This window comes from Leopardus geoffroyi, chromosome B3, assembly GCF_018350155.1.
Source record: "Leopardus geoffroyi isolate Oge1 chromosome B3, O.geoffroyi_Oge1_pat1.0, whole genome shotgun sequence".
Taxonomy (NCBI): Eukaryota; Metazoa; Chordata; class Mammalia; order Carnivora; family Felidae; genus Leopardus; species Leopardus geoffroyi.
Window position 1 is genome coordinate 40,478,013 of NC_059337.1, and position 12,324 is coordinate 40,490,336.

General features: G+C 45.8%; 1 protein-coding gene across 1 annotated transcript in view; it reads left to right on the top strand.

The window, feature by feature from the left end:
* The window catches only part of PIF1 (PIF1 5'-to-3' DNA helicase), a 42,016-nt gene extending 35,690 nt beyond the window's left edge, over positions 1-6,326 (top strand). The window contains exons 10-11 of the mRNA XM_045449462.1: positions 604-833; positions 5,906-6,326. Coding sequence (XP_045305418.1) covers positions 604-810 — 207 coding nt within the window. The 3' untranslated portion in view covers positions 811-833; positions 5,906-6,326. The remainder of the gene's footprint in view (positions 1-603; positions 834-5,905) is intronic.
* Positions 6,327-12,324: the final 5,998 nt, after the last annotated feature.

Consider the following 12,324-nt stretch of genomic DNA (forward strand, 5'->3'; position numbering starts at 1 on the left):
CATCCAATTTCGGCTCAAGTCATGATATCGCAGTTTGTGAGTTCAAGCCCTACATCAGGCTCGCTGCTGTCAGCACAGTCCACTTGGGCTCCTCTCTCCCCTCTCTCTGCCCCTCCCCTGCCTGCACACATGCTCTTGTGCTCTGTCTCTCTCAAAAATAAACATTTTAAAAAAAGTTTACTAAGTGCTTTCGTATCCTCTCTTTACAATGTAGACCCACCTTCTCAACCTCTCCCCTGGGATTAGTAGTATTATACATCCCATTGCACAGATGGGGAAACTACCAATGAGAGATATTGATTGAGTGATTTGCCCAAGTTCACACAGCTTGACAGAGCAAGATGTCACCTCTAGTGTTTTGACTGGAGAGCCCTGACTTGCTCTCTCTCTCCAAGGCTGACTTCAAATGGAGTGTAGGGAGGAGGGAGCTTGCTGGGTAAGTGCTTAGCAGGGATTAAAAAGGGAAAAAAGTTCAACTGGCAGCATCTCTGAGCTCCTGTGCAGAAGCCCTCTACCCTGGCTCCAAATACCCAGAGACCACCTTTGAGCTTTGCTTCAGACTCCCAGGCTGGTTTCTACTCACTCTCCTGACCCTTTATCCAGCAGCTCCAACAGGTTGGGGGAATCTTAGATTCAAAATGCCAAGATTGCCAAAGAAAGTCCTGCAGAATGAAGGAAGAAGAAAGAAGAAAGAAACCTCAAGAGACCCACCCCAACCACCTGAGGATCAACACTAAGGATCAAAGAATGCTGCTACGTACATACATACATACACAGGCCTTGGGCTCAGTGTGTTACACACAGTACTGATTTTATTTCATATACATTGTGAGGTAGGTACGTCTACTATCCCCACTTTACAATCGTGGGAAGTATATTCATTGGCAGTTGATTCATTGTCTCAGGTCACGTAACTGGTAAGTGGTGGATCCAAGTCTGTCTGATTACAAATGAACTAAAATCATCCTGCTAAATTGTTTCCTCTTCTCAGTTTGCCCATTTCCACCAAGCTCCCAGGCCTGAGACCTTGCCATTTCTTTCAGCTTCAGTGTCTCAGGACAGCCAGCAGCTCTGAAAGAGCTGGGGGCTCAGGACAGTTGATAGGCCATCTGCACTGATGCGGTGGGAGGCAAAGGGGGACTTGACTGTTGTGTCAACCATGGGTTCAATGTGGCTACTAACTTCTCTTTTTAAGTAATCTCTAACCCACTGTGGGGCTCGAACTCAGGACCCCAAGATTAAGAGACGCATGCTCCACCAACTGAGCCACCCAGGCGCCCCTGTTGCTAACTAACTTTTAATCCCGACTTTTGAAGAGTTAATGTAATCGGTGGGTTGCATGTCCTGCAGGTTAAGAGCAAGGAATCAGAGATCAGAGATACTTGGGTTCCAGTCCTGTCCTGGCTTCCCTACTTTCCTGCTGTGTGATCTTGGAGCAGCTTCTAAACCTCTCTGAGCCACAGCTGCCTCATCTAGAACAGGGATAACAAACCCCGACCTCTTGGGTTAGAATGTTATGGAGAGATGGGTTCCGGTAGAGACGGGCAAGGCTCAGGTTGTTTTAAGCAGCACGCTTACTCTATCCATCCCTCTAACCGAAGCTATTTTACTTCAAAACATTTAAAAAATATATTCAGGGCTCTGGGCGGCTCAGTCAGTTAGGCATCCAATTCTTGGTTTCAGCTCAGGTCATGATCTCATGCTTTGTGGGTTCCAGCCCCACATCGGGCTCCGTGGTGACAGTGTGGAGCCTGCTTGAGATTCTTTCTCTCCCTCTCTCTGCTCCTCCCTTGCTCACTCTGTCTCTCCCTCAAAAATAAACTTAAAAAAAAATTGTTTTAAATTAAAAATATACTCAACTTTGTCAGATGGTTAAATCCTTTTTTTTTTTTTTTTTAAGTAATCTGTACACCCAACGTTGGGCTCGAACTCAGGACCCTAAGGTCAAGAGTTGCATGCTCAGCCAACTGAGTCATCCAGATGCCCCCATGGTTAAATCTTTTTGATGCCTGCTTAGATTTAATTTGTCTGGAATGTTCTTCCAGTAAATCCACATGTGAGCCTCAATGAGCCCCTGGACTCAAAGCAGCCAGTAGAATCAACTAAACCTGTATCTCAATGCCCCCTCTGAGCTTTTCTCATGCTAATGTGCATTGTGGGCCTCCCAGAATAGTGTTAAGGGGTGGAAGGGGAGTAATGGAACTTGCTTCCTGCAGCACCTACTAATACCTCTTCTCTGGGAAGGCAGCCACTGCCTGCCATTCATATTGGGTGGGCTTTTCCTTAATCTGTCCCCAGCTAGCCTCCCATTTCCAGCCTGAGAGACAAATGTCCTATGAAATCCCACTTTCTTCTCTGTCCTGCCCCTGGTGCCCTCCACCCAGGCCCCAGGTATCACTGTCCCTCCCTCCTACTCCTCTCCGACAAAGCTCTGCAAGGCTCAGTGCTGTCTCTTTCCCGACCCCTAAGGCCCTGCACTTGTCACCTGTTGATGACCCTTGATCTAGCTCCCACCAGGGTCCTAACAACCCGTGGACCCAATTCTACTTCTTGCCTTGCTCCTTAGAGCTCCTCTCTGTTCACCTGACACTCCAGCCAAACAAGGCTCTGCATACTCTGAGTTTTTCTATGCCCATGTCCTTTCCTCTGCCTGGAATGCCCCAACTACCCATCTTCAGGGTCCAGCTCCAGTGCTGTGGCCTCCCATTCTGCTTGGGCATAGTTCTTTGTGCTTGAGGCTGCTTCACTGCTGGTGAGGTCCGATGTAGTCTTTGGCATACAGTAGGTACCCATAAATGCCTGTAGCTGTAAAGAATGAGTCTAAACCAACTCCTTCATTTTACAGTGGAGGCACAGAGTTGAAGAGATGTGCACCCTGCTACTAGGAGACAGGGCTGAGGGGGTTCCTGCAGGGCTACACCCCAGGCTAGGCTTTTTCTGCCATTCACTTGGAAAGGAAGCCCTCCAGGGGCTACATTTTCCTGGGAAGACAACTGTCTAGAGCTCACACACTAAAGACCCTTCTCAGCTAGGTCCCCTGTCCCAGGGGAGCCATCCACTCTGGAAGTCTCTGGTTCATTCCCACTCTATCTCTCAGATCCTTCCCAATGTCATTCCACAATTCCTTGTACTACCACCTGGACAAAGTTTGAGGCAGAAAGGGCCTCCAGGATTATCCATCCAGGGGACCCACAAAAGCCTCAGAAGGTCCTTCACGTCCCCAGATGTGTGCACAACTCTGTGTGTGTTCTGAACACACAGAGACACCACCTAAATCTCGGGGGTGTCCAAGATCCAAATGACATACAGAACAACTTATCTGTTGAGCTCCTCATTATATAGGTGTTAATATACATAAGGCTCTTAGGACTGTACCTGGTACATTTCTTTTAAGTTTGTTTGTTTGTTTATTGGGTGTGTGTGTCGGGGGGGGGTAACAGAGAGAGGGAGAAAGAGAAGCCCAAGCAGGTTCTGTGCTGTCAGTGCAGAGCCTGATGTGGGGCTTGAGCCCGCAAACCATGAGATTATGACCTGAGCTGAAATCAAGAGTCAGATGCTTAGCTGACTGAGCCACCCAGGTGCCCCCAGTACCTGGTACATTTTAAGCACTCTCTAAGATTTGAGTTGGCCCACAGCCTGTTTTTGCAAATGAAGTTTTATTGGAACACTGCTCTGCCTTTGTTTTTGTATTGTCTATGGCTGCTTTCCCACTATGGCTACAAGGGCAGATTTGCATACAGATGTAACTGTATAGCTCACAATGTCCATGAAGAATTGGCTGCCATTACAGGTAAACAACAGCAGGCCCTAAGGCACGCAGCTAGTAACCTGGGGCTTGAATCTGTCTGTTCAAGGATCCTGTAACACACCTCTGTGCTTCTTCACTCACCTTAACACACAGTACTCATTCATTCATTCAGCAAGGGTTCAAGGATCCCCTTCTGTGTCCTCTAGGCTGAGCTATTGGGAGGAACAGTTGGGACAGGGGTTTGAAGCTGACCTTATAGATTTGAAGAATGACCTCACTCTGCCTCCAGGGCCCTAAGTGACTAGTCCTGAGTGCCTTCTTTTTGTCTGTTGAATACAAAAATATTCTTCCTACCTCAGGACCTTTGCATGTGTTGGCTTAGCTGGCTCTTTCCTGTCATTCAGGTTCTAGCTCAGATATCACCACCCTGGGTATTAAAACTCCTGGGCTCCAGTCACTCTTTATTCTCACGTGGCACTTACCACCATGTGAAATATTTTACTTGTTTTTTGTTGGTCTTCCTAAGCATAATGTGAGGTTTATCTCATTCATTGCTACAGCCTGGTGCCTAGAACAGTGCCTGACTCACTGGGCTTTCATGGTATTCAATAATTGTTTACTAAATTAGTGAAATGACTCCTGGACAGGGTGTCAGGCAATGTGGCTTCTCTTCCTGGCTCTGTAAACCCACTCACTGAGCCACATTTCCCTTCTCTGGGCCTCAGTTGCCTCCTATGTAAGGTGGAATGTGAGGGTTGGGTGAGAAGCCCCTAATCTTTTGGTTTGAACATTTTATGATTTAAAAACATTTGCCAGGGACCTGCTCTTGGTAGGTTTGGTGGTAAAGGCTACATTTGACTGTGAGCCTAAGTCCCAGCCCAGGCCCTGGGGACAGATGAGAAAGTCTCTACTGAGGGATAAGGGAAGGAGGAGGTGGGGGGAGGGGTGAGTAGGAGGAGGGGGAGACCCAGAATCAGTCAGGCAGGGAAGGCTCTGAGAGCTGCAGGCCAGAAGCCAAGGAGGAAGTGCACAGAAAAGGGAGGCAGACGAAGGAGAGGGAGGATATGGGTTGTGGGGAGAGCTTCGGAGTTGTTTGAAATTTGTATAACAAATATGCATTATTTTTGCAACTGGAAAAATTAAAATGTACATGCCCTTTGACCCAGTAATTCCATTTCTAGGAAATCCCTGCAGATAGAGGCATGTGTGAAATGACCCATGTACAAGGCTATTCACAGCAGCCTTGTTTGAAATAGCAAAATACTGGAAACAATCTAAGTTTCCATCAAAAGGGAACAGACAGGCTAGATAAACCAGAGCACATCTCGAAAATGGAACAGTATAAAGATGTCAAAAGCAAGAGCCTAGCAAGTCTGTACGTGCTGACGTAGAATAATCTCCAAAATCTGTTAAGTAGAAGAAACAAGGTACAGAACGACGTATCCAACATGCTGCCATTTATATGAAAAACTATACACACAAATGTTTAGAAATGCTCAGAATATCTCTGGAACATGTGCCAGTTGCTAGGGGATAGGATTGGGGGGAGAGACTCAATGTTCAATATTCTTTTTATAAAGTTGAGGTAAAATTCACATAACATGAAATGAACCATTTGAACCATTTTATTAAAAATTTTTTTTTAATGTTTATTTATTTATTTTTGAGAGAGAGAGAGACAGAATGCAAGCAGGGGAGGGGCAGAGAGGGAGAAGGAGACACAGAATCCGAAAAAGGTTCCAGGCTCTGAGCTGTCAGCACAGAGCCTGACGCAAAGCTCAAACTCCCGGACAGTGAGATCATGACCTGAGGTGAAGTCGGGCGCTTAACCGACTGAGCCACCCAGGTGCCCCCATTTGAACGATTTTAAAGTGTACAATTTCCAGATAGTCCAACCATCACCTCGATGTAGTTCCACATTTTCATCGCCCTGAAAGGAACCCCCCATATGCACTAGCAGTCCTTTCCCATCTCCTCTCCCCCAGCCCCTAGCAGCCACTAATCTGCTCTCTGGCTCTATGCATTTGCCCATTCTGGATATCTCGTATAAATGGAATCATACAGTATGTGACCTTTTGTGTCTGGCTTCTTTCACTTAGCATGTTTTTGAGGTTCATCCATGCTGATTCTCGTCATGGCTTTTATTTTCCACTTTAGGGATGTACCACACCTTGTTTATCTGTTCATCAGTTGGTGGAGAGTCGGGCTGTCTCCACTTTTTGGCTATCAGGAATACCACTGCTATGAAGACTCATGTACAGGTTTTGGCTTGAATACCTGTTTTCAATTCTTCGGGGTACGTATCTAGGAGTGCAACTGTTGGGTCATATGGTAATTGAAGAACTGAGAACTGTTTTCAGTATTCTTTTGTACCTTGTGAATTTTATGCCATGAGCCCCATGAGCAAATATCAGCACTTCCCCCACCCTAGAAAAGAAAAAAAAAAAAAAGTGTACATAATGGGAAAAAAATAAAGCATACTGTAAAAATGCAAAGGGTTATTGTTAGGTAAGGAGTGAGCAAATATTTATCTAGATGATTTCTGAAAGAAAAATGCATTTTGGACTTAGACCTCAATTCAAATTCCACCGCTCTGTTTCATTCTAGTTCTGGGTATGGTGTACAGGAAGACTCGGCATCAAATCCCAGGTCTGACTGTTATAGCTGTGCATCACTATACAGGTTACTTAACCTCTCTGTGCCTCAAATGTAAAATAAGGAGAAATCATCTACCTGGCCAGCTGTGATGTGTTATGCCTGGGCCTATGCCTGCCCCACAGCTGGCTGCCTAGTTTAATGGCCTTACACTTGCAGAGTGCAGGAGACAATCTCTTCTCTCCTGGGATCACTGTTCTCTACAGCCCCTTTCACATAAGATGCTCTGATTCCCCACATGCTCAAGGAACTCTTAGAGGCCTGGCCTGCTGAGCAGTCCTCCTCCCACAGTTTCATCATCTCTAAAGCCAAACCTCTCAAAAGAGGGGCCAAACAAGGTGTGAGGGGACAGGAGTCAGGGCCAGGTGCTGGGAAAGGGGCCTGCTGTCTGCCTAGGGCTTCCCAGGGACAGGGAGCATGGGTTTGCTTTATGGAGCCATGGAGCCCAGGGCCATATATGTGGAGGAGTTGGGTGGAGACACAGGGAGACAGAATTTGGTTTACCTGGAGGAACAACTTTTTAATCGACAGGACATAATGCCAAGCATGGGGTTAAGCACTGTTACATGATTCCACACAAAGTGTCCTCATTTCACAGATGAGGAAACTGAGGCTCAGAGTCCTTTGTCACTGTGCCCAAAATGACAAAATGTAAAGTGCAGCAAGATGTGAACCCAGGCCTGTCTCAATCTAGAACTTGGAAGCTTAGCGTCTGTGCTAAGGGGTCAATGGCCAAGTACGTGACAAATGTGAATGATCACTAATCATCACGTGATAACAATATTGCTGTAAGTAGAGCTGGAGGTGGAGCAATGCAGTGAGCAGTTTGAGGTGGAGGGTATGAGTTGCTTCTTCCCAAGTTCAGGCAGAGGCTGGATTAGCTTTTGGTAGAGATTCAAGTGTTTGATACAATCGACTAGATTTGAGTCCTGAGTTCTAATTGTGAGGGTATGACATTCCCAAGATCTGTCCCCAGAGATTTAGCTGTAGTTGTTTTCATATGGTTCCCAGGAATGTGTCTTTTTCCAAAGATGATTCAGGTCTGCAGCCACATGTGAGGTCCCTGGCTTGCATGACCTCTAGGGTCCCTTCTAACGTCGATTCCATGATCTGCAATGCCTTAACACCCACGACGGGGAAAGCATCCCTTTGGGCAAAGCATTGCCCTCTCCTCCTACAGCCTTCTTAAATTCCTAAGGCCCTAGAGAAAATTAGTGCAGCAAGCTTTTGGGAAGGCAAAAAAGATAGCAAAGATGGAGGGCACAGAAGCCTCACTGTCACTTTCAGTGGTGATGTGATGCCAGCTCATCTTCCTTCCTTGGCCCGTTCTACTCCACCCCATGCAGAGCCCCAAAACTGTCACGTGCCCTACTGGACCCCGGTCAAGTGCAACCATTCCTACTTTCAGCCCCTTGCTCTCTCTCTGAAACTGCCCAGTGGGGTCAGCTTCCCTGGCATATCAGACAATTCTGCAGAGTTTGTCTGGTCCACAGGGTCCTCTCCCAGCTTCTAGGAGGCCAGTGACAGGCAGGGAGGCAGTCCAGACAGGCATTCTCAGTGACCTTTGGTTCCCTGGGAAGGACTCAAAGCCGGTAAAAGTTTAGCAAGTACCATGTAATCATTGCCAAAACTCTTTTTTTTTTTTAAACATAGACTTTCTGGGTAATAAAATTTGAGGACTCTACAAGAAATTACCTTTGATTAGTTTTGTTTTTTCTCAAACAGAAAATGTCTATGCCACCTGCTTTTGGCATTAAATAGAAAGTATGAATTCAGTACCATACTGTGTGACCTTAGGGGATTTCAGCTGCTGAACCTCAGTTTCCCCATCTGCAAAGGCCACTGGCCAGTGGTCTGGTAGAAACTGGCGCTGGGGCAGGGGCTCTGGCTGCTGAAAGGGAGGATGTTAAGTTGGGAGCCCAGAGCACAGCCTAGGAAACTGTGGTCTGCCAAGACACCCCTTTTGGGTTTCTGATCATTATTTTTTAATCTTCTGCTTTCCTTGCAGGTTCCTGGCATCCCGTTCTCTCTCCCATCTTGGGAGAAGAAATGTAGTCATTGACATATTAGTATAAAAGTACTTCTCTCAGGGATTTTTCCATGGTAACCCAAGCCTTCCATTCATTCAATGTTCATTACTGAACCCCTTCTACAAGGACTTGGGCTGGGTCCTAAGGATTTAGAGATACAAAAACAAACAAACAAGCAAACAAAAAAATCATCCCTGTCCTCAGGGATGATGTCCTCCCCTAATTTTCAGCCATGTGGGGATGGAAGAAATAGCTTTTTTTTTTTTTTTTTTTTTTTTTTGGAAGTGAGGGAGATGCTGCTCTTTGGTTTGAAGTGAAGTTCTAGGTTCTATTCCTTTGCTGATTTTATAACCTCTCCTCCTGTTGCCCTACAGCTCTGAGACCATCAGAGAACTTCCAGAACCAGGATTTCATTTAGCACTCATGCGAGCCTGGATAATACTCATGAAAGCCAAAGGCATCTCTAGTTTTACTATGAGAAAACTAAGTCTTAGAAAGTAAACTACCTGCCCATGTCATACAGGTTGCTGTCGTTGCCTGGATTCAAACCTAGATCTTCTGGCACAGGTATTTTGGAAATACTGTTTGCCTTGGATTTGAACCTATGATACATGTTACTATGTGGCCCAGAGTAAAGGAGGCAAGAGGAGAAAGAGAGAGCTCAGACACTTAGGGCTGAAATGACCCGATCTCTGGTCCTGATCTGCACCACTCTGACCTTGGCCTTCAAACTAGCAGTAGGACCACCAGCAATAATCACAACCCCCAAGAATTTACCATGAGGTTATTTGTCTTATGTAACACATCCCTGAAGTTGTGGATTAGTTTCCCCATTTTACAGATGAATTGATTGATACTTAGCTGGGAACTTGTCCAAGGTCACCAAATCAGAATCCCATCATAGGGCTGCTTCATGCTTCTTGTACCACCCATGCCATCCACCAGTAGCTAGGCAATTTCCCCTAATACTTCTGAGCCCCTGCTTTCTAATCTATAACTAGGGATAGCAGGAACAATGCGAGGACTGTATGAGAAGGCATATTCACTGCCTAGGGTAGGAAGAAGCAGGTACTTTATAAATGACAGCGTCCTGCTCCCTTCCCTTCCTGAGACCTCTTGCACCCAAGTGGAGTTTAAACCTATAAATGCCAAAAAATACACCTCAGATACATCCTAGCCTTTGGGCTTCAAGGTCACCTTCTTTACATGCCTTATTACTCAGGCTTTCCTGATGGTAGGGGAGGTGGAGTTAGAATAGGAGGCCTGCTTGGAAGTAGCCAGGCCCACCCTCAGGATGCTAGATCCCAGGCAGTGTTTCTGAAGAGGGAGGACATCTGACTCTTTTCCTTATCCTAAGAATGAAACAAATGATAATGTCTGTACAGTAGATCAGAGAGAAGGGGCCACAGGTGTCAGATAACCTGGAGGCCCCAGGAATGGCCCAGTACCATTTCCACAAAGGTTTATTGAACACCTACTACTGCAAATGCCCACCACTCATGGAGCTCTCTGCTGGAGGCCAGGTGGCTGCAGAGATCCAGGGTGGGGGGTTCTATTCACTTAGCAGGGTTTGTGAACACTTCTTAGAGTCAGAGATTTTCCCATGTGGTAGGTAAGACTGAAAGACAAGGGATTCCCAGGATTTCCAGGCTCACGAGGACACAGAGAAGGCACTCTGAGAACATTCAGGAAGGTCAGGAAGTTGGGAAAGGGGGGTGGTTCCAGGCAAAGGGAACAGAAATGTGAGAAGTTTAGAGGTGATGTGGAGAGGATGGGAACGCTGAAAAGGCTACTAGACTCTGGGCTACTAGGTCACAGTTGGGTAAGACAGAGAAAGAAGGCAGTCTGCCAGAGTTGTACACCCCAAACTCCTCTTTTCAGCCCCATCTGCATCAACCGCAAGTTAGCATCAATGGGTACTCATGCCAGGCTGGGTAGAAGCTTTGCATTTGTATGATCTCCAAATCGCTTTGGGGCCAGACAGTCTTCCAATCCTGGGGTTATTGAGGATATACAGAGGAATAAGTTGCTGTCCCTAAAGTGCTTAAGGTTTGGGGGTGCCTGGTTGGCTCAGTCAGAAGAGCATGTGGCTCTTAATCTTGGGATTCTGAATTTGAGCCCACATTGGGTGTAGAGGTTGCTTAAAAATAAAATCTTTAAGGGGCGCTTGGGTGGCTCAGTTGGTTAAGCGGCGGATTTCAGCTCGGGTCATGATCTTGCAGTTTGTGAATTCGAGCCCCACATCGGGCTCTGTGCTGACAGTTCAGAACCTGGAGCCTGCTTCAGTTTCTGTGTTTCCCCCTTTGTCTGCTCCTAACCCATTTGTGCTCTCTCTCTGCTTCTCAAAAAAAAAAAAAAAAAAAAAAAAAAAAAAGTTAAAAATAAATAAATAAATAAAATCTTTAAAAAAACGTGCTTAAGGTCTGGTCACACAGAAAACTTTCTGAGGCATTAAGAATCCTTGTATAAGGTGTTTCTTAAGAAGGCAAAAAAAAAAAAATAGAAATCATGCAAATGTCTAATAACAAGAGATGAAATTCTGGCATACCTAATAGCAGTTAAGCAATTATTAGAAATTATGACTAAAGACTGGTGCCTGGCTGGCTTAGTTGGTAGAGCATGCGACTCTTAATGTCAGGGTTGTGAGTTTGAGCCCCACGTTGGGTGTGGTGCCTAACTTGAAAAAAAAAAAAATTATGACTAAAGAACTTAAAAAGAAACATTCATGACAAATTTAAGGGGGGGGGGAAGGAGTATTCAGACTATTTGGCAATTTTGATTTTTAAAATATGCACAAAGAGACTAGAGGGAAATAATAATCTTGTTCTCCAGATTTCAAATTGTTTTCTAAACTATTATGTAGCTTCTAACTGTCCAACGATAAGCATGTATTGTTCTTATCATCATGAAAGTAATAAAGATTATTTAAATAATCATCAGTCTCATATCATGGAAAAATACAGTGATGGGGGTCAATTGTGGACCCTGTTTTGTTTTGTTTAGTTTTAAGTAATCTCCACACCCAACATGGGGCTCAAACTCAGGACCCTGAGATCAAGAGTCACATGCTCCACTAACTGAGCCAGCCTAGTGCCCATTTGTTATTTCTCTGGGCCTCAGCTTCCTCATCTATAAAATGAAGACCTGAGGACAAGATGAGAATCCCTTCCTCTTTGAAAAATTCAAACTTTCTTTTATTTTTTTTATTTGAGAGTGAGAGAGAAAGTGTGTGTGTGTGTGCACACAAAGAACCAAGGAGGGGGCAGAGGGGCAAAGGCAGGGGAGAGAGAGAGAATCTTAAGCAGGCTCCATGGTGGGGGGGGGGGGGGGGGACTCGATCCCATGACCCTGGGATCATGACCTGAGTGGAAATCAAGAGTCGGATGCTCAAGCAACTGAACCACCCAGGCGCTCCTCAAACTAACTTCTAAAGGATACCTGAGTTTAGAAAACTGGCCAGGCTTCTCCACCTGGAAAAAGTGGGGCTGAAGAAAGATTTTGAGGGAAGGAAGGATTTGGATTGGTAAGGGGTGGGGAAGAAGAGGAAGAATATTGCTGGGCCAAAGTTGGAGACATGCCTGATGGGAAGATCTATTCTAGGGAAGAAGGGTTAAGAGTGGGAATACAGCCAAAATGGACTGAGGCCTCTGAAAGATGGTCAGGAGATCCATGGGTTCACCAGGTTGGCTCCATCTGGAGGTGCCAGAAGTTGGGAGTACCTAGAAAACTCTGGGTAAAGTGACACACTTATCACTAACATGAGTATCTGATTCCTATAGAAGGCTGTTCTCTTCATAACAGGGCCTGAATCATGTGTTGGCAATGGGGGTGGTGGGAAACCATGGTGCTCCTGGTCTTGACACAAGCACACAATGGTTCCCTGGCACACAG